Source organism: Calidris pugnax, unplaced genomic scaffold (genome assembly GCF_001431845.1).
Source record: "Calidris pugnax isolate Ruff unplaced genomic scaffold, ASM143184v1 scaffold18, whole genome shotgun sequence".
Lineage (NCBI taxonomy): Eukaryota > Metazoa > Chordata > Aves > Charadriiformes > Scolopacidae > Calidris > Calidris pugnax.
The window spans coordinates 5,492,327-5,514,697 of NW_015090812.1; the positions used below are offsets into that span (position 1 = coordinate 5,492,327).

At 38.4% G+C, this 22,371-nt stretch overlaps 1 protein-coding gene across 1 annotated transcript in view; it reads left to right on the top strand.

The window, feature by feature from the left end:
• FAF1 (Fas (TNFRSF6) associated factor 1) overlaps positions 1-22,371 on the top strand; it is a 170,113-nt gene that overhangs the window by 128,094 nt on the left and 19,648 nt on the right. Inside the window, exons 14-17 of the mRNA XM_014939409.1 lie at positions 8,186-8,322; positions 10,754-10,842; positions 21,115-21,195; positions 21,587-21,664. Of these exons, the coding sequence (XP_014794895.1) occupies positions 8,186-8,322; positions 10,754-10,842; positions 21,115-21,195; positions 21,587-21,664 (385 nt within the window). The remainder of the gene's footprint in view (positions 1-8,185; positions 8,323-10,753; positions 10,843-21,114; positions 21,196-21,586; positions 21,665-22,371) is intronic.

Consider the following 22,371-nt stretch of genomic DNA (forward strand, 5'->3'; position numbering starts at 1 on the left):
TCTTGCAGGTGTGGGGTCTGTGAATGCTGGACTCGAGGAGTTAATTTCTCACTGCCTCTTCAGGAGGGACCGTAGATTCTGTATGTGTTGCTTGCAAAACTGTTGGATGTGTTCTTTGGGCACTAAATCCGTAACAGGTTTCACAGAACAGTGTGAAAACCTTATCTATTGTATTTTGCAATATTTTATTTAATTTACTTTAATAGCAATACAGTGCCAGTCAATAAAAACAGGTCAAAAGTCTAATTAATGTTTTAAAAATAAAGGTTCTCAAACACCAGGCGAGTTTGTCATTTTCTGTATGGTTTGTTTTGAGGAGGAAGAGGAAAGAAGGTGAGGAGGGAACCCTTCTGTTCCATGATTACATCCCACCCGCTCATTTTCTCCTTTTCTCCTTTGCTTTTGATTTTAGTGGCGGTCTTAACAGAATGTCAAGATCAATTTGCAGCATGGTTTAACTCAAGGTTTGCATTCTGCCAGCAGCAATTGTCCTAACAAACAATGCCGTGTGTTCTTGTAACTTCAGAAGCTTTTAGAAGGCTCATGGCAAGGGCAGCATCTAATGACTTTATTAGTGTAGGGTTTCAAAATGGGCTCAGTAATTGTTCACATCTCTTTGTCATCTAGTCATAATTACTGCATAGTATTGTTTGGGGTTGCACTTGTGAATAGTTTCCTAATAGCACTGAAATGAAGAAAAAAGGAAAAGGATAAAAGGTGATTGTCTCTTTAGAAGGAGAACAAAACAGCCTGTATATAGATGATGGTTAAACTGTTTATTATACACCCACCAGAAAAGGTAAACTATCCCTGCTTAAATATTTATATACTTCAAGGTAATTTCAAGTTAGTAGTCTAAAAATGTCCAAATTTGGAAAACTATAAACCAGCAGAGAATGCATTTTAATCTGATTGTGATTAGTAAAATATGGAAGTCTCCATGATATTCAACCATAAATAGAAAGTAGCCTCTCTGATGATGTGATTAAGGTTTTCAGGGCATCACTTTATATGCCTATATGCTATACGGTCATCTGAAAAAAAATAATTATTAAAACCAGAGAAATTAACTAAACTCATATATTTTAAGTCCCTACTATAAAACTGAATTCTAAAGCAAGTTCTATCCCACTGTACTCAAGCTACAACATAGTTTATTAAATTTGTTTAACAGAAGAGGTGGAAGAATAAAACCCTGTAGTGTCCTGTGCAAAAGAGGTGAAGGCAGAAGAAGAGGTAGTCAAGGCAGACTTGTTGGGCTGCTTTGAGCAAGGATAAGGAAGTTGTTCACAGTTGCCATCTAAATACAGGAGTCCACGACTGCACCAGTGGAATTGAAGCTGTAGAGATGCATCTAAATCAACTGTCTGAAGAAATCACTGAACTTGCAGAGTCAGAATTGTTTGTACCAAAACACAGTTGAACACTAATGAATCTCTTTGGTACTGACTGCGGAACAATCAACTGTGACAAAGCTCTCTGCAGAAGTGCAGGTGCCCATCCTCTTCCCTTAGGTTAGGATGACTCTGCTTTGACCTTTCTGCTCTCCTTTTTGTCACTGACTGTGGCTCTCAGAGAGCTGCAAATAACAGCGTTCAGTCCGTGCTTGGCCAGAACGTTCAACTGTACCTGCATCATTCCTGAACAATGGTTGGCTGATCTGATCTTTGGTGTGAGAGAGGTTTCTCAGCATTACTCCATAACCACTTCCAGCACTTGACTTTCACAGCTTTAGGCAGTTCACACTAATATGTAACCAAAGTTTCTTTCGCAGCAATCAATGATAATTATATCTTGGTGCGCTCAGTAGGTAATGAGCTATTGGCTTCCTTTCTGGTTTTGTGTTCTTTGGACTTAAATGGTACTCTTTTTTCTGTGATTTTCTTAGACTAAGCAGCTGTGATTCCTTCAAACTTTCCTTGTAGCTTGTCCTTTTATAGACATTTGCTATTGCAACCCTCACGTGGTCCTTCTGTAATTGGTCTTCACCTTTACTGATGCACTATGCCTGGAACTGCCTTGACCATGCTAAATACAGACAGGATTATTTCATGTTGTACAAACTATGCTTCTGTTTACTCACCCCAATACCATGCTTGTCTTCTTCACATCATGACTTATCTTCTTTCCTTACTGCTTGACTCTTAACCTGTATTGGTGCAGTTGTTCCTCCTACTCAGAGACTTTCATTGACCCTGTTGAACTGCATTTTACTTCTCAGGATGTTTCTCTGATTTGTGAAGGTTCTTCTGATGTGCTTGTAGCTTCTCCCACTTTACTAACATCTTGTAAAGTAACTAAACATACTCTGTGTTCTTATAAATCTGCCTGTATAAGCCTTGGATATTCCTTAGCAAATCATATATTACATGCCTTTCTAATGTGATAGGCAATAATCAAAGCTACCACTGATACACAAGTGCATCCTGTGTTTTCCATTTTTAGTACAGCATTTTAGCAAGGGGTCCAGGTGTATTTTGTTTATAGCTTTACCAGTGGTGTTGTCTGGTGTCTAGTGGTATCTAAAAGGATGGATTAATGAGTTTCTAGAGGGATGTGTTTTAGACTAAACAGGGTTATAAAGTATTTACCTAATCTGTTTGAACCTTACAAGATTAAATTAGATCTTCCATGTTTTATGAAGAGGGAGATAATCCACTCATCTAGGCTTTACTCTGACATAAGGAAAAAGTGGATAAAATAATGCATTTTACATCTGAATTCCTAGGTATTTAGTGTGTGGATAAGAGGGTATCCACGTCATTTGAATCAGGCTGCTTTATACATCTTGAAACCATGCTTTGTATCTGTTGCTCGTTCCCCCTTGTGGGAGAGTCAACAGTTATGACCCCATCAATGTGGGTAAGACAATAACTCTGCATTATGCAGACTATGGATAGCAAGCTTATTTTAATATAACATTTCATGATCTCAGCTTTTACTTTTTTAAAAAATGTAAATACCTAATACAAAAATGTTATTTTTACATTAACATTTTAATGAGTCTTGTGTTGACTTTTCAAAGTATATAATTATTATTAAAAAATAATCAGAAATCTTGAATATTTCATATTCATCATTGTTTTCTTCGTGCTCAAGAAAGGAGTTACCTTTTTTCACAGCCATTTCTGAAGTTTTAAAGTTTCTTGAAGTAATGTTGTTCTTGGGAAGTATCTGGCCATAAATAAATCACACTTTTTTAGCCCAAAATCATCCCAACTGTGGACCAAACACCAGTTCAGACTGAAAGGTAATAGATGTTTTGGAAAAAGTTTTCAAATTTTGTCCTGCTGCTGCTTTTTGAGCAGGACTTCAGGCTGAGATGATATAGCAAAAAACATCTCCAGTGCAGCCTTTCAATTAAAAAGTCCTTTGCAAGAACCATATTGGGCACCATGTGCCAAAGGGCTTAATTTTAGGTAGAACTTTTCCAAAGTTTTCCCACCAGTGTGCAAAAATAAAAAGTAACTACAGGAATATTTATAAGACTGTAACAAATAATCATATCTGCATGACTTTCGTTGGTACAGGAAATAAGGAAAAGTTAATCTAAAATCTTATGGAATTTTTATAAATTTTTTTATAAGTTTTATCTATACATTTGAGAGCAGAGTTCTCTCTCTGTGGAAGAGAATCTGCCCTTTAGCGCACTAGATAGATTTGCCTACACAATTATTAATTAACTTTAAAGTGCTGGGGAGAGTTTAAGAAAAGCAAAAGCAAAGGAGAGCTTTCAATTTTTGTTTGAACATACAAAAAAACATTCAAAATGTAGCATCAGGTGTCCCTCAGTGCACATTCCAAGAGTACACTACAATGTACCGTTTGCATCTTGCTCTGCATTAATTTCCTTCTGCAGGTTTACTTGATTAACAAGAAAGAGCTGGAATTAGCTTCTTAGGTTTAGTTACTCTTTCTGCAACTATACTATGCCATGACACCTTGGCTTTTTTATTTTATTCGTAATACCTTGAGAAGATAGATTAATTTTGGGATGTATGCAGAGCTATTCATCCTATCAAATTGTATCATTGGTTCAATTCCAGTAGGTAACTGAAAATTGATACCACAATGGAGGACAGGCGTCGAGTAGTTAATATTTGCTTTAAGTGGCGACTGGTAGGTGGTGTCCGTGTCTTCCAAAACCATGCCAGTTGTCACTTTTCTGAGTGAAAAGAGAAAGGAGACTGAATTTCTTTGCTCTTTTAGAGTCCTTCTCCTGGATCAAGGCCAAAGGCATCAGTGCTGCGTTGCACTATGATTTTTCATGGAAATGGAGAGGACTCTTAGTGCTCAGAATCATCAGTTCTTTGATAAGGTCTTCCCTTCATTCCTCTTCAGTTTTTCAATTATTTGTGAATAATTGAAGCCAACAACTTCAATTCAAGAGCCAACAAATGCCTCTGCCTTGTTGCCCCCTTTAGGGACTGGGCACCAAAGATGCTCTTAGCTTACTAAGTTGTTGAAATTGAGATATTAAATGAATATTTATGTTTCATTGCTAATGAGTAATGAAAGAAGTAAAGAAAAGATGCTGTCTTCCAAAACTATTACTTTTCTTGTTGAATTTCATTCTTGTAACTTTTGAGGGTTTTTTTAAATTAATTTTTCCTTCATAAGATGCTTTTTTGCCTTTCTCATGCTTTTCCCTCCTTGAATATTTTTCTAATTTAAAAATAAAAGGACTAGTAGAATGCCATTTGCCCTCCCTTTCTGGCAGCATTCCTTTATTTCCACTTTTGGTTGGAGATCACAGTAATCCAGTGTGTTGTGGAAAACAGTTCTCCCCGGAGGGACATCTGGCTCTTTGATGCGCTCCACAGGCAGTTCTCTTGGCAGCTCTGGAGATGCCACTGAAAGATCTGGCACACTTCTGTTTAGATGAAAGTAAGACAATCCCTTGTTAGTGATGTACAGGGTAAGATGCTGGTTATTGCACCAAATTGTTTTGGTCCTACTCGCATACTTCTGACAGTAAATTTTAGCACAGAGGAAATTTTTTTTTTTTTTGCTGGATATGAATGTGTAAGAGAGTAAAAAGATCTGCAAATACAGAATCAGTAAAGCAGAAAAGGAAAAAAAAATGCAAAATTAGTGAAAATTAGTTGCAAAATCTATTGAAAGGCATGAGAAAAACTGAACGGGGATCATGAATGAAAACTCGATTTCTACCCATCTCGTATAATGAAAAGAAGAGATGTGTTACAGGTAATTGCTGAGCACTTATCACTGACCTGGTGAAGAGTAATCGCAGGTGAACAGCAGTTACACAGTGTAGGTGCTGGAGATTGCTGCTGCTATCTCTTTATTCAGTGTTGCACCATTTCACTACTTTCACATTTTTGTTGGCTTTACTACGTTTTAGTTCAACAGACATGTGGCATCTTACTTGGTTCCAAAGGGAAGGGTCTATTTTAATGGATCGTGTTAGTGAGAAGAGTTCCTCGAGTGTATTTGCTCTGTTCTGAAGATACATGTTGATAACCACCAGCTGGTCATTCATCCCCCACGAACACCCTCATCACAGCTGCCCGTGCTGTGATCTGGACATACATTATTCAAAGTGGGAAGTGCTGGGAAGATGTGTTGATTCTCTTTCTTCCCCCAAGAAAGACAAAGGCTGTCTGATGGCAGTGGCGGCAAATTTGTGGCGTTCCAGTCAGAATTCATTATTCAAAGTGGGAAGTGCAAAGACGTGTTGTTTCTTGTTCTTCCCCCAAGAAAGACAAAGGCTTTCTGATGGCAGCGGCGGCAAATTTGTGGCGTTCCAGTCAGAATTGGCATGTGCTGTTCTTGTAACTGGTACGTGAGCGAGCGGCTGCTCTCCCTGCCAGCTGAGCAGATCACAACAGCAGCAGAGGAAGGGAGGAGACTGGAAAGAGCAGGGCTGATAGCACCAGGGGCTTTAAGAAGTGGCCCCAAGAAAAAAAAACAACCCACCACCACGATGGGAGATGTTGGCATCTGTTCTGCTGTTCCTCAACCAGGAAGGTATGAGTACCTTCAAAACAGCTTGGCACGATGTGCCATCTTCTGAAGCCAGGGAGTTGAAACCTGTTCCCAGTGTTGATTATAGAGGACCTGTTAGGTTCTATGCTCTGTTGGGTTCTATGTAGTCATCAAGAAGTTCCATGTGTAAAAATTCACCTCCCAGAAAAAAATTATTTGGGAGATCTTTTAATGTACTGAAATTCTTAGTTCATTCAGAATTCTCTGCATATAAAATCCAGACCTATAAAAGCATATTTTGAAACTGAGTTATGGGTTGACTAAATACTGAATTGATTAAAAAAAACCCCACCAAACCAAACCAACACATTTGATTAGTGCAACTGGTATGGTAATAGTCTCTTAGTCTTGTTCCTTCTAGCAGTATTCTCTACAGTACTTTTTCATCTTCAGTTAAATATTTAGTTTTCACATTAAATGTGAGTGCTTTTCTTCCATCGTGTGTTGAAGACTGTTAAGCAGTTTTAAGGCAAAAGTTTCATGAATTTGCTTCAATTGACCCCTGTCTTTATTACTTTCAAGAATGAAACCTTGAACGCACATAAATAAGTCTTTTTGCCGGGAAAGGCCACCATTGACTTCTCTGAGGCCAAATTTTCACTTAAATATTCCCACCTTGAAAAGCAAAAATATGAAACTCCATTATTTAGCTTAAGAATTTATATGTCCAGACTTTATAGACACTTTACCAATTGTATATCTCTACAAAGCCATTTCTGATGTAGCAATGCCTATTTGGCATTTTTGACATTGCCTTTTTCTGTGAATTGGGGAATCAAAGAGACAAAGAGAAGGTATTTGCAAAAAACATTTATGGCTTAGAAATAGTCGCTAGGTACCCCTGCTCATCGCCTTCCATCCAGCTATGGCCATAGTTATACTACAAATTGTCTCTGAGGAGTTTTTTGTTTGGGTTTTTTTTTTTTTATACTTAAGGTCCCTTGGACAAGCCCAATGTTGTACTCATCAGGCTTATCAATTTTTAGCCATTTTATTAGATACAATATCTATTGATTTGAAAAATTTCAATTTTGAATTTTTTCAGTATCTTTAAGAAGAAATTACTTGGAGTGCTTGACATTTTAGTGCAGTTTGTCTTTTCAAATAGATTTGGCTTCTAATGCATGTGACAACAGGACTTTGCTCTTCAGTTAGAGCATACATTTCAGAGTAGTTGTTACCTAAAATATTATCATAAGGCATAAGAAAACACACGATTTAAGTTGCCTTTCATGAACATAATTAAGAATTAATAAGCCTTTACCAGTGGCTAGTCCTCAGAATTTCCACTGTTTTGCCTTTTGTGACCCGTGTTATTAAAAGTCCATTATTTTTACAGACTTTATTAAATTGGATCTTATTAAAGCATTCTATATTTGCATTTGGTCTTTCATAATTCATTATTATTATGACATTTACTTTTTACCATCAGATCTGAAAACATATCATAAGCTACCCTTTTCTCTTGAAAGAAATGCTAATTTCAAACAGTCCTCTAATGGAAGAGAAAAGCTTTATCAGTTTTTTCATTTATTCAAGATCGTGTTAAGAATACTAATGCTAGACTTCTGTATGCTAATATCTGAGAGCTTTTTGGTCAAAAGCTTAGAATTATTGTTTTTAGTCCACACTGCTAAGTATGTCACTGCCAGGGCACTAGTACAAAAGAAAATACAATTCTGAAGTACCACGTTTTAATTCAATGACTGATAAAAACAATTTCTTGATCTTTCATTATGAAATTATGCTTTCATATTAAATTATACTATTTTTATACTTTGTTGTGTTTACTACATTATGGCTCTACTTAGTTTCTCTTTAGAAGTTTTTCACAATTGATTTTAGCATGGTTACTTAGGGGGGTTTAGTATTGAATTATAGCCTGCAGAATAGTGTAACAGGAAATGGAATTCTCCATCAAATAAATCACTGTATCAAACTGATATTAAGGGTTTTAATTTAGATGACCTAGGATCTATCATATTTGTAAATATTCTCATAATTTAATCATTAAAAGGGAGAAAGAGCTCCAGAATTGAATGCAGAAGCCTAGATGTTAAACAGTAGATAAAACTCAGGTAAATTGCTGAATTTAGCGTATTTAAAAAAAAAAACAAAAAAACAAAACTAACTTCAAAAACACCTCTACAATGTTAACTTTTTTTTCCCCACACAGGTTTCTGACGATGTGCACTAGACACTTCGGGAGTGTCATAGCCCAAACAATTCGAACTCAGAAGACAGACCAGTTTCCACTTTTCCTTATTATTATGGGAAAACGATCATCTAATGAAGTATTGAATGTAATACAAGGTACAGTTCTCACTTTATGTTAAAAGTAGTTCTTAGGTGAGTACTAAAACTGTTAGAAGATATCTTTGCTAACCATTTCTTTTGAAGGTGTTCAGAATATGAACTTTCAGTTGCTGTGGTATGAGTAGCTACTATTCATAAATGTCTTCATTAACGTAGTATTAGATGTTGAAGTTGCCATGACTGTAGTAGAAACATAGTTTAAGTTTTTCTTTTTTTTTTTTTAAAGTAGAAGCCAAATCTCCTAAATAAGGAGCTATGCTTGGTTTTCCAAATTTATATCCATATAAATTACCAATTTCCAAAAGATTTTGGCCACACTTTTTGTGTAGTGCCGGAGCACATTTAGTTCCCTGTGTGTAGCTCCTTGTTAACGTGTGGGCTCCTGTTGCATGTAGTGGGCTAATATTTGAATATGAGTTGCTTTTTCAGACCTGCCTGCAGCGTTGAGACCTCGCATCAAATCAGAATTTTAAGTTGCTAATATAATCTCACATAAATGAAGCTTTCTGGCTCGTGTTTTTCTGGCATAACCATTCCTCTGGTTTCACTGACAGCAAGGTGACTTAGATGTGGAGCGACGCCCTTTGACTGCTGTTCTCAGTATCTCTGCAAATTAAAACACATCAAAGAATGGCTGCCTCTCATTTCTTCTGCTTTCTCCACAAGTTTGCCTTCATGACACTGTGTCCTCATTTATTTATGGTTTATATCTAGCAATCTTTATTCTAATCTCCTTATTTTCCTGGGAAATTCAGCCTGCGTTTTGCAGACAGCATTACTGTTTCTTCCTGCATGTTGGATTAATAATTTTCTTGAGGAATCTGCAGTGCTCCTTCTTATGGCCAAAATTGCGAATGTTGCATGGATTTTTGTCTCCTGAGGGCAAGGTGCAGCACGACACTAATTCATGGTACTTCTGTGACTTAAAAAACTTATTTTGTATCAATAACCTTATAAATAGATTTTCCTATAAATAGATTTTTATAACTCTACAGCAGAGTTCAGCTGTATAACTTTATATGTGTATAACTTTAAGCACCTGTGTTATCTCACTGAAGTCACCGGTGCTTACTGGCTTAAATGACTTAACTGTTTTAACAACGTGGTGACTTAAAGTCATAATATCATGCGGCTTTATATTATAAAATAATCCAAATTATTTCATTGCATTCACGAAGTTTTAATGATTTTTTAGTTTTTCTGCAAGCAATCTATTGAACTCAACTAAACTGAACTGATCATCTCTTGCAGCCTTACTTAAATTTAACTTTTAACAAGAAACAAACGTGCTGTGCTTGTTACTTTCCCATGAACTGGAGCTCTGGTATCTTTTTCCCATATTCCCTCAAGTGAATGGTAGTCTCTGAAGCCATGTGTGTTGTAGCGTTGCGGGAGGTGGGATAACATTTTCTGCTGAGGTAGCAAATGCTAGAAATAGGAACAATGAGGGTCTTTCAGGGCCAGGCGAGAAGGCATGTTTACAGAAGAGATACAAGAATACAGAAACTTAAGTCCCAGTGGCCTTTATTGAAATGCAGACTAAGTTTGCTTCTGATTTTTATTTTTTTTTCCTGGGGTTGGAAACTGTGGGGACAGTTTTGTTTTTCTTTAGTGGTACTGTGGCTTCTGGTTAGTTTACTCCTTTTAAAAATTTGAGCAGCATCACCAATATAAATCTAGCTCTTGTTGGTATATTTTTCTGCCAATGTCCAAAGACTGTTTAAGTTGGCAGATGTTAAGATCTTCTAGTTTTAGACCAATTCTCATGGTCTAAAACCTTTTAACTGCTATGACAAGAGTCTCTAATGGGTACTCTAGTCCTCATTTTAAGAAGAGAAAATAGACTGAGTGCATCTTGGTAGGAAATGAAACTAATATTTCAGTTATAGTTACACTTGAATAAAAATGCATGCGCACACATCCATTCAACAACTGTATTCTGGGGGTTTTTTTTCCATTTTTTTGAACCAATCCACTTGGATGCTGCTGCCAACACCCTACTTTTTGTTACCTGAGTAGGCAGTTGCCTCGGTCTCCCTGATTATACCTCAGAATTCTAAAACTTTAAAATCAGGTTCATGTCAGGGAACCCCAGATATAGGAAAAGTTATAAACCTTTCCTCTAACATCAGTAATTAAAAAAAAAAAAAAGTTATTCCATGCAAGCACAAAAGTGATTGTTCAGATTTGAACTACCTAAAATTTTAGCCCATGATCAACATTTATTTGTGAAAACAATTTCAAATTTTCAATACAAAGGCCAACTAAAAGCATTCTGTTGAGATACTTGCATTTTCTACGCCTTTTTTTTTTTTTTAAAAAAAAAAAAAGGTCTGGCTATTTCTTATGGATTAATTCTAAAATTACTTCTTTTTTTTGTTTAATAACTTTAATGATATGAAGTCCAGCTCTCTTCCTTTGTTGCTAGGTAACACAACAGTGGATGAGCTAATGATGAGGCTGATGGCTGCAATGGAGATCTTCACTGCCCAGCAGCAGGAAGACATAAAGGATGAGGTGAGCCTTGAAAGTTACTGTAGATATCTACTGGCTTCCACAAATCAATGGGGATGCAAAATTAACCAGATGTTTCTTTAGCCAGTAAAGTCAGGAATGATAAGTTTTAGTGTCTCTTCCATCATCAGAGATTAAAAATTTCAAGTCTCCTTTGTGTATTTATTTGGGTGTCTCAAAAAAACCTCTTCCTTATTGGTTAACTGTCATTTTCAGTTGGTTTTCTTTTTCTGAATATTAGTTGTGAGTGACTGTTTACATTTACAGTGGTATTATAGAGCTTAATATACTCATACAAGGAAATGACAATCAGATTTTTTCCCAAAGAACAGTTTCAAGTCCTAGGTAGAAAACAAAAGTAGGTTGATATGTCTTAAAATGTATACATTTAAAAGGGGATTGAAAAGCAGCCTTGACCAGGGCTACGCTGGTACTGAATCGTCACTGTTCAGATCAACGCAGAATGGGTAAGTGATGACAAGACTTTTCAAAACCAGTGTTTCAATTACAGAGAAGTAGACACAGTGAGGTATACAGTTGAGAGATATTTATCTGTTACTCTATAAATTGAGAGTGACATTTTGAAATAATGAAGTACTTAGTAAGGAATTTATAATAATAGGTGTGTTGCCATTCAAGATTATTCTTATCCTGTTGTATAGACATTGATTGACAATAATTCACTAAACACATTCTTCACATTTAAATCTTGTATCTCATTAGTACGAGATTTACCGATTATGGTTGTAATAATATGAAAGCACGGTATCTGCACAATATCTGTAGTTCATTTTTTTTTCTTCTTTATTTATGCTACCTGTAATTCATTGGTAAAGAAATTGACTTTAGTTTTGTTAATACTGAACACAAATTTTAATATGAGGATTACAACAAAAATCCAAGGCACAATATAATTGAATTTTTTATTGCATTTTAAGAGGAATATGTCGGGTACGGGGAGGGGGGTTTTAATACTTTAATAAGAAGGTAAAATTCACATCACAGATGAGTTCCAAGAGAGGTTCAGAACTGGAAACTATAAAAGCTGATAGAAAGGAAGGAAACAGAAAGAAAGGAAAGAAAAGCACATAAAGGCAGGGAGATAAGAGTAGATAAGGGATAGGAGAAGGAACCAGGAGTGGAATACAGAATAGGAGACCAGAACAGTTGTCCAGAGTGGAAGAGATCAGTATTTAGGAGAGAAGGTGATGAAGGCCAGGTGAGAGAGAGACCTGTCCTAGGAGGATAAAACCAGGTGGCTTTGCAGCTGAGAAAATGTAAGGGAGACAAAGCTTAAAGAAAGAGAAGACTGGGTAGCCTTGAGGCCATGATCACAGAACCGGGAACTGGCTGCTGTGGATCCTTCCTTGGATGGCCAAGAGCAGTGACAGTCCAGGAATGCACGTCCCCACAGCGGTGGTATGGATGACTCCTGACTTCTTACTCTAGGTGCTCTGCTTACTCCAAGTGCATAGGGAGAACAGAAAAGTAACTTCTATACGTTCCTCTAAAATTTACCTTTGTCCAAGTCTTCTGTTGTCTTTTCTCGTATTTCCTTTTGGGTTTCTGTCACCGAGAGCACCGGTGACATTTCTTTCCCAATGGGAGTTTTTCTAACACGCTTTGACATTCAGAAAACTAATGGAAAAATTCATAAACTTTAGGGGCAGATTTCCAGACGCTATGGGTTCTATACACAAATAAGGTATTTACTTATACCTTGGCTCCACTTGTTACAAGCGCACCGAAAAGGTGATCTCAGACACTTTCGCCTTTGAAGCAGGAAGTGTAAAAACAAAAAAATAACCTCGCTTTATGAAATTACTATTCCAGAGAGGGAGTATTTGACAAGCAGTCTCTACTCAATAGAGGGCTTTAGCTTGGAAAAAAAAATATTGTCTTTTTGTGGTCTGCTGCATAACATGTAGCTTTCTTGTAAATCTTGTACTTGACAACTTCAAGTGTTCAAACATCAACACCTTTTCTTTTTTTTAAGATCTTACTGCAGTTGGTGCAATTTTTTTCCCAAATATTACAATAGCAAACAGGATACAGAGTCCGGTTTCTGTTACTGTTTTCTTAATAGCAACAATAAGTCATCATAAAACCACAAGAAGATAAGCAGAAAACTCTTTTGTGTTTTAAAACGAGGAGTCACCTGCATAGCTTTGCTGTGAACAGAAGTGTGTGCGAGGGAGAAACAGAACTGGATACAATTGTAAATAACAGCATGAAATCACTAATGAGTCGGTTTGTGCAACTGAACTTCTTCACTTTGGATTTTTAACTTGCATGCACATGAAAGCTTCCAACACGGCTCTCGCATGATTCTGTTTAGCACAGCGTGTTTTGCAGTGCCCTCTGATGGTTACTTCAGTGCAGGATGACTGTTGCCACTGCCAGCTAATGGTACAGGTGTTCCCTGCTCTGGCTGTAGCTGTTCAGGCATCCCTGTACTGTCAGCTCCCCATCACTGATCATCAGGTCATGGTGTAGGCAGGATGCTCATAACAGCGTCACCAACTTACTTCACCTGAGGGAGGTGAGTCACTTCATTAGCTGGTGGTAATGGTATGGTTAGTTAAATCCGGTGCTTTTGTGTCCCTGTATTAGTCAAATTTACTGGTGTAGCCTCATAAAACTTTCATCAGGCAAATTTGGGGCATATTTCTATAACGTCAGGTGTTAAAATACTGTCATTTAACCAGCAGTTGGATTTAATTTGTAGATTTGTATATTGCGTTCGATTAAGCTTTTTCTTAGATAACCTCCAAAGAAATACCTTAAAAACATTGAGATGCAGGTGTGTACTCACCATAACCCAACGTACCTGTCTTGACGTATGGTGGTGTGTAATTTAGGCACCCATTTTCTCTCCCAAGCTTTCTCAAAGGGAGCTTAATCTGCTGTCCTGTTCTTTGCCCTGCCCTCCCGAGGCTCCTGGGTCGATCATGAACCACTGGCCCTGTTGCTCTCCACCTCTCAGCTGTGTTGACCAGGTGACATTTTGGAAACCTCCCACCTCCTTTGGACCACGCTGTTGGCGTGCCATTGTAGATACACGGTCTAGCTGTCACTGTGTCTGTTTTTATAAATTTGCTACCTAAATTGCCTTAGTAACAAGCCACAAATAATAAAGTACGATCAGGGGTGTGCTGACAACGTGCTTGTGTGGCACTTCTGATGGGAAGTGGGCAGTGGGTAATGAAATGGTGGGTTTGATGGCATCAACAGCAGCAGGGCCGGCTGGCCCGTGTCACTGTGCTCAGGCCTAGGGTCTGAAGTCCGGGCTGCGTGTGCAGATTATTCCCTTAGGCCACACTAACGATTTCATACCTCTAATGGACACATTTTCCTTCTCTAACCACATCTGCTCCTCTGGCCCACGCTACAGAGGTTTATACCTCAAATACTGTTCGGGCTGTGGGACCGGGGATTTTTGCAAAGAGGAAATAAACGCCACCGGGGAGTTTCTCCCCTGAGTGAAAGAGGGAATCTTGGGGCAGGGACAACCGGCCTGTGTTGATCAAGGTGTGAACGGAGATTTTTTCGGGGGCTGACTTTGAAAAGAGCACCTAGTATCAGTTCCTCCTAAGTGTCAGTGCCTGCTGCCCAAACGTAGGAAAGCAAATAATAATTGTAAAATATTTTACGCCCTGGAATGTCCATTTTTAAACACCCTGTTAGCTTGCTTACTTTAACTGGGTAGTTAAATAATCATCTCGGCATGGCGTGATGGGCCCGAATAGATCCGAGTTAGTTCCTTTGTGAGATTAATGTGAAGAGATCCGTGATTAAACCCCGGCATTACAGCGCAACACACCTGTTCTGGGCCCATCCTAAACATTTTTTCTCTATTGCCCGAGGAGGAGGCTTCTCAAAGGATTACAGTAACACTTTTTGACAAGCTTATACAGGGTGGAGTTTCCATGTAATGACAGGGCTCATTTGGTGATGTCTCAGTAATGCATTCTTTTTATTTTTGCTGTCAACATTTATTACTGTAGAAGCATTGACTGTTACACAGCTGGTCCAACTTGTCCACATTTAAGTAACAGTAGGTCTCTGGTCGTGTTTATTTTTGTCGTTACGCAACACTAGCGCTCCTGCGCTCGGATTAGACTCCAAGGTGGAATGGTAATACCCACACTTGCTTCAGTTCATATTTGCGAAAATAAGAAGGTTTTTAAAACCTTCAATTCACTTTAAACTATGTCTGCTGACACACTGTTTTCTTTAGTGTGAAAGAGAGACACTTAGGGATTTTTAAACAGACTCTGAGTGAAGATAAGCTGTAGAAGAATGTAGACCTGCAGAGTCACCATCTTTGCTCTCTGATCTCAGGTGACATCTCTTCTTCCTAGATACTGCTACAGCCTGAGGAAAATGTAGGTCTTTCCTGAGTGAATTAAAAAAAATATATATGTAAAATAAAACTAAAACTCCAAAAGAGCAACATAAATTCACCTTCTTTTCCCTGCCACAGCTCTTTGTAAAAGTGTGCTTGCATGTCCATCTCAGCACTCTCCTGTATTAGGTGGGGCTTTACTGGCCCAGTGTTATTTTCATAACTGCAGTAAGGAGCCTGGTATCACCACATCTTCCTCCTCTGCTGCCTCCCTGCTGTCAAATATAAGGGATTTCCTTCTTTTTGTTTTTGTTTGGTTTTGATGTGATAATTTAATGGTTCTACCTTCCAGCTCCTTTTCTCTTTCTTCTTCCAAATATATATCTCAGCCATGAAGGAAGCTAAAGAGGATCAGTCCTGGTGCATATTCTCCTAATCCATGGTCTGTTTGTCTTCTCCTCCTTCAGATGGGTTGCTTTTTTCCACTCCTCACCTGCAGTAGTGCGCTCCAGTTAGAGGATGGTCTAAGTGCTTCCATCCGCCGTGTAGGAAACCTCTCTAATTTCTGTTTAGGCACTGAAGCTCACATTAAAATCAGTAGAAATTAGGCATCTGAGCAGCTTTGATAATCTGTGTTCCATCTAACACTGTCATGTGTATCATGGTATATAGTATTTGCACAACAGGAGGTTAGGAGAATAAATACATGAAATTCATTAAATTGCAAAGCACAAAAGCATTATGGTGCTGACAGCCATCTAAGGAAGATTGTGATTTAACCCCTCAAAAAATCCAATTAGCACATTTACTAATTATTACTAGTTATATAACTAATTAAACTACAGTAATCAAAATTTATTTGATTAAATTTTCCAATTTTGCATATTGTAATATGATAGCACCCCAAACGATGGGTTCCCCATTGTGCACTTGACTGCACCGAGACACCAGCAGACGCCAGTGCTGCCTTCTGGAGTTCACGGCATGTTTTGAACTTTGACAAAAGGCAAGGTCATGACAGAGGAAAGACAGAAGATAGAAATGAAAATATCTTTAGTTCGTCTGGCTTTTCGGCTATACGTGTTGATGGCTCCAGTCCATGAATATTCACTTAGTTTCTTTTAATAAACAGCAGCTTTCCCTGCTGCACAGCCCAGGTGGGTAGATGTTGTGGCAGGACTGGCTGGCTGGTTTTCAATGGAAAGTCACTGCAGGATTGCTTCTTGAAGGCTTCGGGTTTGTTTTCTTCATCTCACTTCAGGTAATTCCCCAAAATCAATATCTGGGACTGGGCTTTGAGCCTTCAGTATAGACAGGCAGGATCCTCCAGTGGTTCTGTGTTGTTCTGCCCCGTCCTGCCTCCCCACCTGTGGTTCTGCCACCACAGAAACGTTCATTTGCTTTGTCTTCACCGTTCTCACATGCCCAACACATTCTGTGTATATTTTTCATCTATATATTCCACATCATGTATGTTTAAGTTATACAATGTGCAAGTCTGTCATCTTAGTGAGTCAAATTAATGCCTTTCTTGCACTGGTTTGTTTGGACAAAAGGGTGTTTCTCTTTAACGCTCCCATGAATAGCCTTAAGCACTTGCAGATTGTAATTTCAGGAGTGGTTCAGTGAAATGAACTGTCTCTCAGATAACCATTTAGCATTTGTAAATACACTCTTTTTTCTTTTTTCTTTTTTTTTCTTTCCATCTTGTAACAGCCATTTACTCACTGATACTCTGAGAAATGTCTTCTGCTCGTGGTTGTCTTCTCAAGTTCCTTCTCATTTGGGTTTACTTCATAGTAAAACTGATCCCAAAGGCCAGGGGGGAATAAGATACAACACATCTCCCTGAGACAAATCAGGTGCAAAGCTGATTCTGGGGTTAAATCATTAAATCCTACCTTCAGAAACAACAACAGTGAATTAAAAAAAAAAAGCCTAGAAGGGCCAACACAAACTTTTCCAGCAAAATAACCCATCCAAAAAGCCAAATGTCTTGTGTATTTTTCACCCCCGCCCCCATGTAATCCGTAGGAAAAGGGGATGTCGCTGTCCTAAATGCAATTAGGAATCCCCATTTCCTTCATCCTGCACCTGAAAATGCCTGCTATGAGGTGCTGCAGGGGTAACTTGAAATAGTTTAGGGAATAATTATTGGAAAGAGTTATCCTAAATTTCTTTTTAACTTTATCTGTAAGTTTTTCTTAGTTTTGTAACTGTCTCATAATATTTTGCTTATGACTTTACTTTTACACTTTCACGTTATGACTTTACTTTTTTACACTTCCACTTTTACTTCACATTTTTGTTATGACTCTATGCATGATAGCAAAGAAAATTCATAGCTGAAGAATATATTCTGTGGGTAAATGCGATTCTTTTTAAAATAGCAGCTTTCCCTTGAATGAACTGTTGCATGGTCAACACGGGAAAGCAGAGACCTGTGACTTTTTCCCTTTAAGGGGCAAAGGAGAGTTGTCACCTCGTCTCATGCCCCAAACCCCCTGGGATATGGACGGTTCACCTTGGGTCACTGCTGTGGAGTTCAGAAATGCTGAGTGTAACCCCCGTTTCTGATGAAGGCTTTTTAAGTGACCTGGGATAAGACGTGGTCTGTTCACACCTTGGTTTCTGGAAGAAGAAAGATGGCAATTTTGCCTTCATTGCAAAAATGCCAGGGAAATCCATTTATTGATGTTGAGGTGATGCTGCAATTTATGTAGGTTTTAACAGGAAGGTTGTCAGCTACCTCACATTTTGTTAATCCATAATACTTATGACATTTTTTTTTAATTACTTATTAGGAGAATCACTATTCCGTTTTTCTTCATGTGGTCTTTGTTAATGCAATGAAAGATTCTCTGCAAAATATTTTCTTCTGCTTTTTCTCTCACCATTATGAATTTTCTTTCGTTGCTTTTGGTAAACTTGAGTCATCCTTGTACTTTGTACGGTTTCACTGGAGGAAGAGATGACTAAAATAACAGACTGCATTACAAGAAGGTCTATAGTATGTAATGTTTAAAATTTGTCTAAGGTGTAACTCTGAACCAGACAATAGTATAATTTTGCTATGATCTCCGTAGAGGAGGTGGGTCCTGTAGAGTGTGAACAGTATTAACAGAAGTATGTACAAAGAGACATTTCATAGGATTACATCTGCCTTATACCCAAAGAAATCTGGATTCCAGATTTGGGTTTAAGCTCTGTTTCAGTAAGAACAGTATTGTTTCAATGAGTGAAGCTCGGTGGCACGCTCATTTACTTTTCGATGTGGCTCACATATTTTGCGAGGACCAGGCAGTCATGCGTAGTAATTCTTCACATTCCTGACATCTTTTTCATAATCCACTTTTAGGACGTTGATAACTGTGATGAATAGGGAGGAAAGAAATATTTTTCTTTTTTTTTTTTTTTTTTAATGCCTGGAATTCATCTTTAGATTCTTGTTGTAGAATCTATAGCATCAGTACTTTTTGCAGTTGTCATCCAGATGATATAAATTAAACCAATTTCAAAAACTCTTCAGTAAAGCTCTCTGTGGGTAAATGAATCCTGTGCTCATCACAAGTAACTTCTAATAATTCCATTGAGTTTTCTAGACAGTTTGTAAAATATAAAATAAAAGCCAGTAGTCAATTTCTTATAACTCTGATTAGTATATATTTTTGGAGTGAGTTTTTAACAATTTTTATAAACTTTAAAATTTTTACTTTGTGAGGGTTGGTTGGTTGGTTTGGGGTTTTTTTGGGGTTTTTTATGTGAACTGAAGTAATCATATGTTAGTTGCTAGCTATCCTTGGTGAAAGAGCCTGTAGTTGCAGTAGTTGCATCTGATCCTTCAGTTTTCTCTTGGGCATTACTGGACTTGTGTGACATTTGAAATTCAGTTGGTGTGTGAGATACACAGTTGCAAAACATGAAGGTTAAATAGGTTCTCTCTGAAACAACTCTGAATATTTTCTAAAGGTTTGTCCTCTCTCGGATTGCCTGAAGTCATCTTCATTTAGTAGGTTGGTTTGGGAAGGTAGTTGTGGTTTCATCATTTTAAGATTTAAATTTATGGTATGCTTATGGAAAGTCTCAGTACAAATCTTTTTTTCCTTTAACTGTTACATTCCATCTGTGAGAAGAGTTGGGAAAAACCACTGTGTATTTAAGAAGCTTTCCTCATTTTTGGATAACATAAAAGTCAGAGCTATTTAATTATTTCAACATGCACTCTTCTCAGAAATGGAATATTAATGCAGGATAGTTTCTATCAGGTTTGAGTTATTTTTTGAAGGTATTCCATGAACATAGCCCATAAAAGCTTATCAAGGGCCAGAGAAACCAGGAGGGGAATGGGTTATTCAGTGGTTATCATCTTTTTTACGTTTTGCAAGAATTACCTCTGCTCATGTCTTAGCTCTGCTGAACAAAGTGATGGTTTCTCTATCTTCTGTGAATGAAATTTAGGACACACTGATTGTAGAATAATCTTGGGTCCTGTTTCTATAAGGAAGAAGAGTTTCCTCTAAAAAGATCTTGTTACTTTGCAGCTGGAGGTTGTATACCTTTTCCTGCAATTTGTCCTTTCCTCTTGTGGTCGCATGCTTCTTTAGATCTTTTTAACCACTAATGCATTAGAGTTTTGTTTGAGGAACATCTTGGCACGTTTGCATGACATGACAGTAACAGCTGATACATCTTCCTCCCATCTAGAATTGAGTTTTTGCCAATTAGCAAAGTTTTGGGGAGAGAATTGATCACTTGGCGAAATAATGCTGTTGTGTGGAATAAACCTGGCAGATGAATGAAAAAATTAACATAGTCCTTCAAAAAGCAGTAGGTGGTAGACTGTGATTTCTATGAAATACAGGGGACAGATTACCCCAGTGCAGGTGCTGTGTTGCTGGTAACTACAGGTGACTGTGCTGAGCCCACCAGCAGCCTCAAAGCTACATGTTACTGATTTTTGTAGGGACCAGCACAGCCCCCACAGGGCTCTGGGAGGATTGTCAGGTGTAAGGGGAGTAAGCGTGGGGGAGCAGCCACCGTCTCTGGCTCCAGAGGCAGACTGTGAAGCTGCTGATGGCACACTTTGGTTTGTCAGACACCACCCTGGTGCAGTTATTCCAGCTTTCAGCGATATCCGGTTCTTCATCCTCCACCACGTGGATGATGCCTCGCTTTGTCATTTGAATATCTTTAGTAAAAAATTTTTTTTTTATGCTGTGATGTTTAATAAAGATACTTTTCTAGGTTTGCTGGCTTGAAGTTGGCATGCTAACCTCATGTGTCCTGTCTGCCTGCATCTCTACATTTGAGGCACTTCAGGGTGGGACTTTGCTACTTTTCCATCCTGATATAACGTTCAACACAACATGAACTGAGATTTCTGGATGATGTTTAATAGTCATTACCCTGGATGGATCCTCCCGAGGGCTTTTATTACCAAGGAAGGACCTGGGAGCAGGCCTTCTCGCCCAGGACAAGCCATTGCCTGTCTGTTAAAATCCAGCCTCATCCTTTAAACCTCAGTCTGTCCTTCCCTGTTACAAGACCGTCCAAATGGCTGCAGGAGTGAGATCCCTGTGAGACTCTCCCCAGCTCCAGCCCACACGTACCCCTCCCACCACCCCTTCCTGGGGTCCATGCTGGCCACAGCCATGATAAAGATGGCAGGGCAAGGAGCCTTGGTGCCAGGGCTTGGACACACCAGTCCATAGCCTGGCAATTGAAACATAGCTTTAGGTAAGTCATTATTTTTAAAAGCCAAGGTTGCCCTTGAGGCATTTCTGAACTGATTTGTCGCAGCAGTAGTTAGATGAGTAAGGCAGCCAGATGTTTTGAAGTCACTGGGGTTAAAGAGTGCTGGTGAACATAAGGACATACATCATATTGGTGTGGTTTGCTGATATTTTTCGTTTTCTTTTCTTCTCTAGGATGAACGTGAGGCCAGAGAAAATGTGAAGAGAGAGCAGGACGAAGCGTACCGCATATCGCTGGAGGCTGACAGAGCCAAGGTGAGTGCAGGGGGAAGTGATGGTGGGAATGTCGGGGTGGGAATCTCTCCATGGTTGGTGAGATCTCCCTGGTGCAGAGGGCTGCCTGGCTTGGGTCCTGCTGCTGAGATGAGATGGTTGCTGGAGGAGAAATAATTGCCCTCAGTGGTTATAAAATGCCACTAGATACTGTCCCTGGGAGTAGACTTTGCACCTTTTTGCTAAAGCAGTCCTGGCCCCACTTAATAATAGAATGACAGAAAAACGTCACTAAATAAATACCCTATTTCTTGTATTAGTTTCTACAGAAAAATTGAGAAGTTTCCTTGCTTTTATATAGCTCGTGCATGTCATTAGACACAGCTGTGGAAAGTGGGGTGATACATGTGTGATTGCTGTTTGTGTTTACTAGAGGGAAGCACAAGAGAGAGAAATGGCAGAGCAGTTCCGCTTGGAGCAGATTCGGAAAGAACAGGAGGAAGAACGTGAGGTGGGATGTTTTACCTTTTCCAACAACATTTTGGATTCATGAAGCTTATGGACATTGCAACTTTCATTCAACACACATTGCACCTTTCATTCAAAGTATACTTCTTATGTGAACGTCAACTTTTTATTTAATTATTTTCTTACCATATATATAATATATAGTGCAGCTAAATTGTTTTTATACACTGTTTAATAGCTTTTCTGATCTATCATCTGGGTCACAATTACATCATCGGGGTCTGAATTACAGCCAGATATTAGGTAGGACATCCATGAAATGAGTGCCATAAATGGTGGACTCTTTGGGAACCTCTAACCTTGTTTCTGCAGGCCCTCCTTTTAAAAATATAATTCCTTGGAGCCCTTTTGTTTCTTCCAGGAAGTAGCACAAGGCCTAGCTGTAATTCTGATCAAACAGTTAATTAAGAGACAAAACACCTTAAAAAAAAATAATTAAGGCAAAAAAAAAAATCCAAAACCTAGAAAATTGCATTTATGGTACATTTTTAAATTTTGAAACAGTCTTCTCCAGAATCTTCCTTAGAATAAAAATTGTGTTGAAATGAACGCTTTAAGTCTAGGTCTCAAAAAGAAAATAGAAACTATGTGCTGTGAAGAGTACTGTTCCTCAAACTTTCTTATTTTGGAGATTCTCTTAATCTTGTAGATTGTGAGGGCCCCAGCACTTGTCAGAGACAGCTCCTGCAG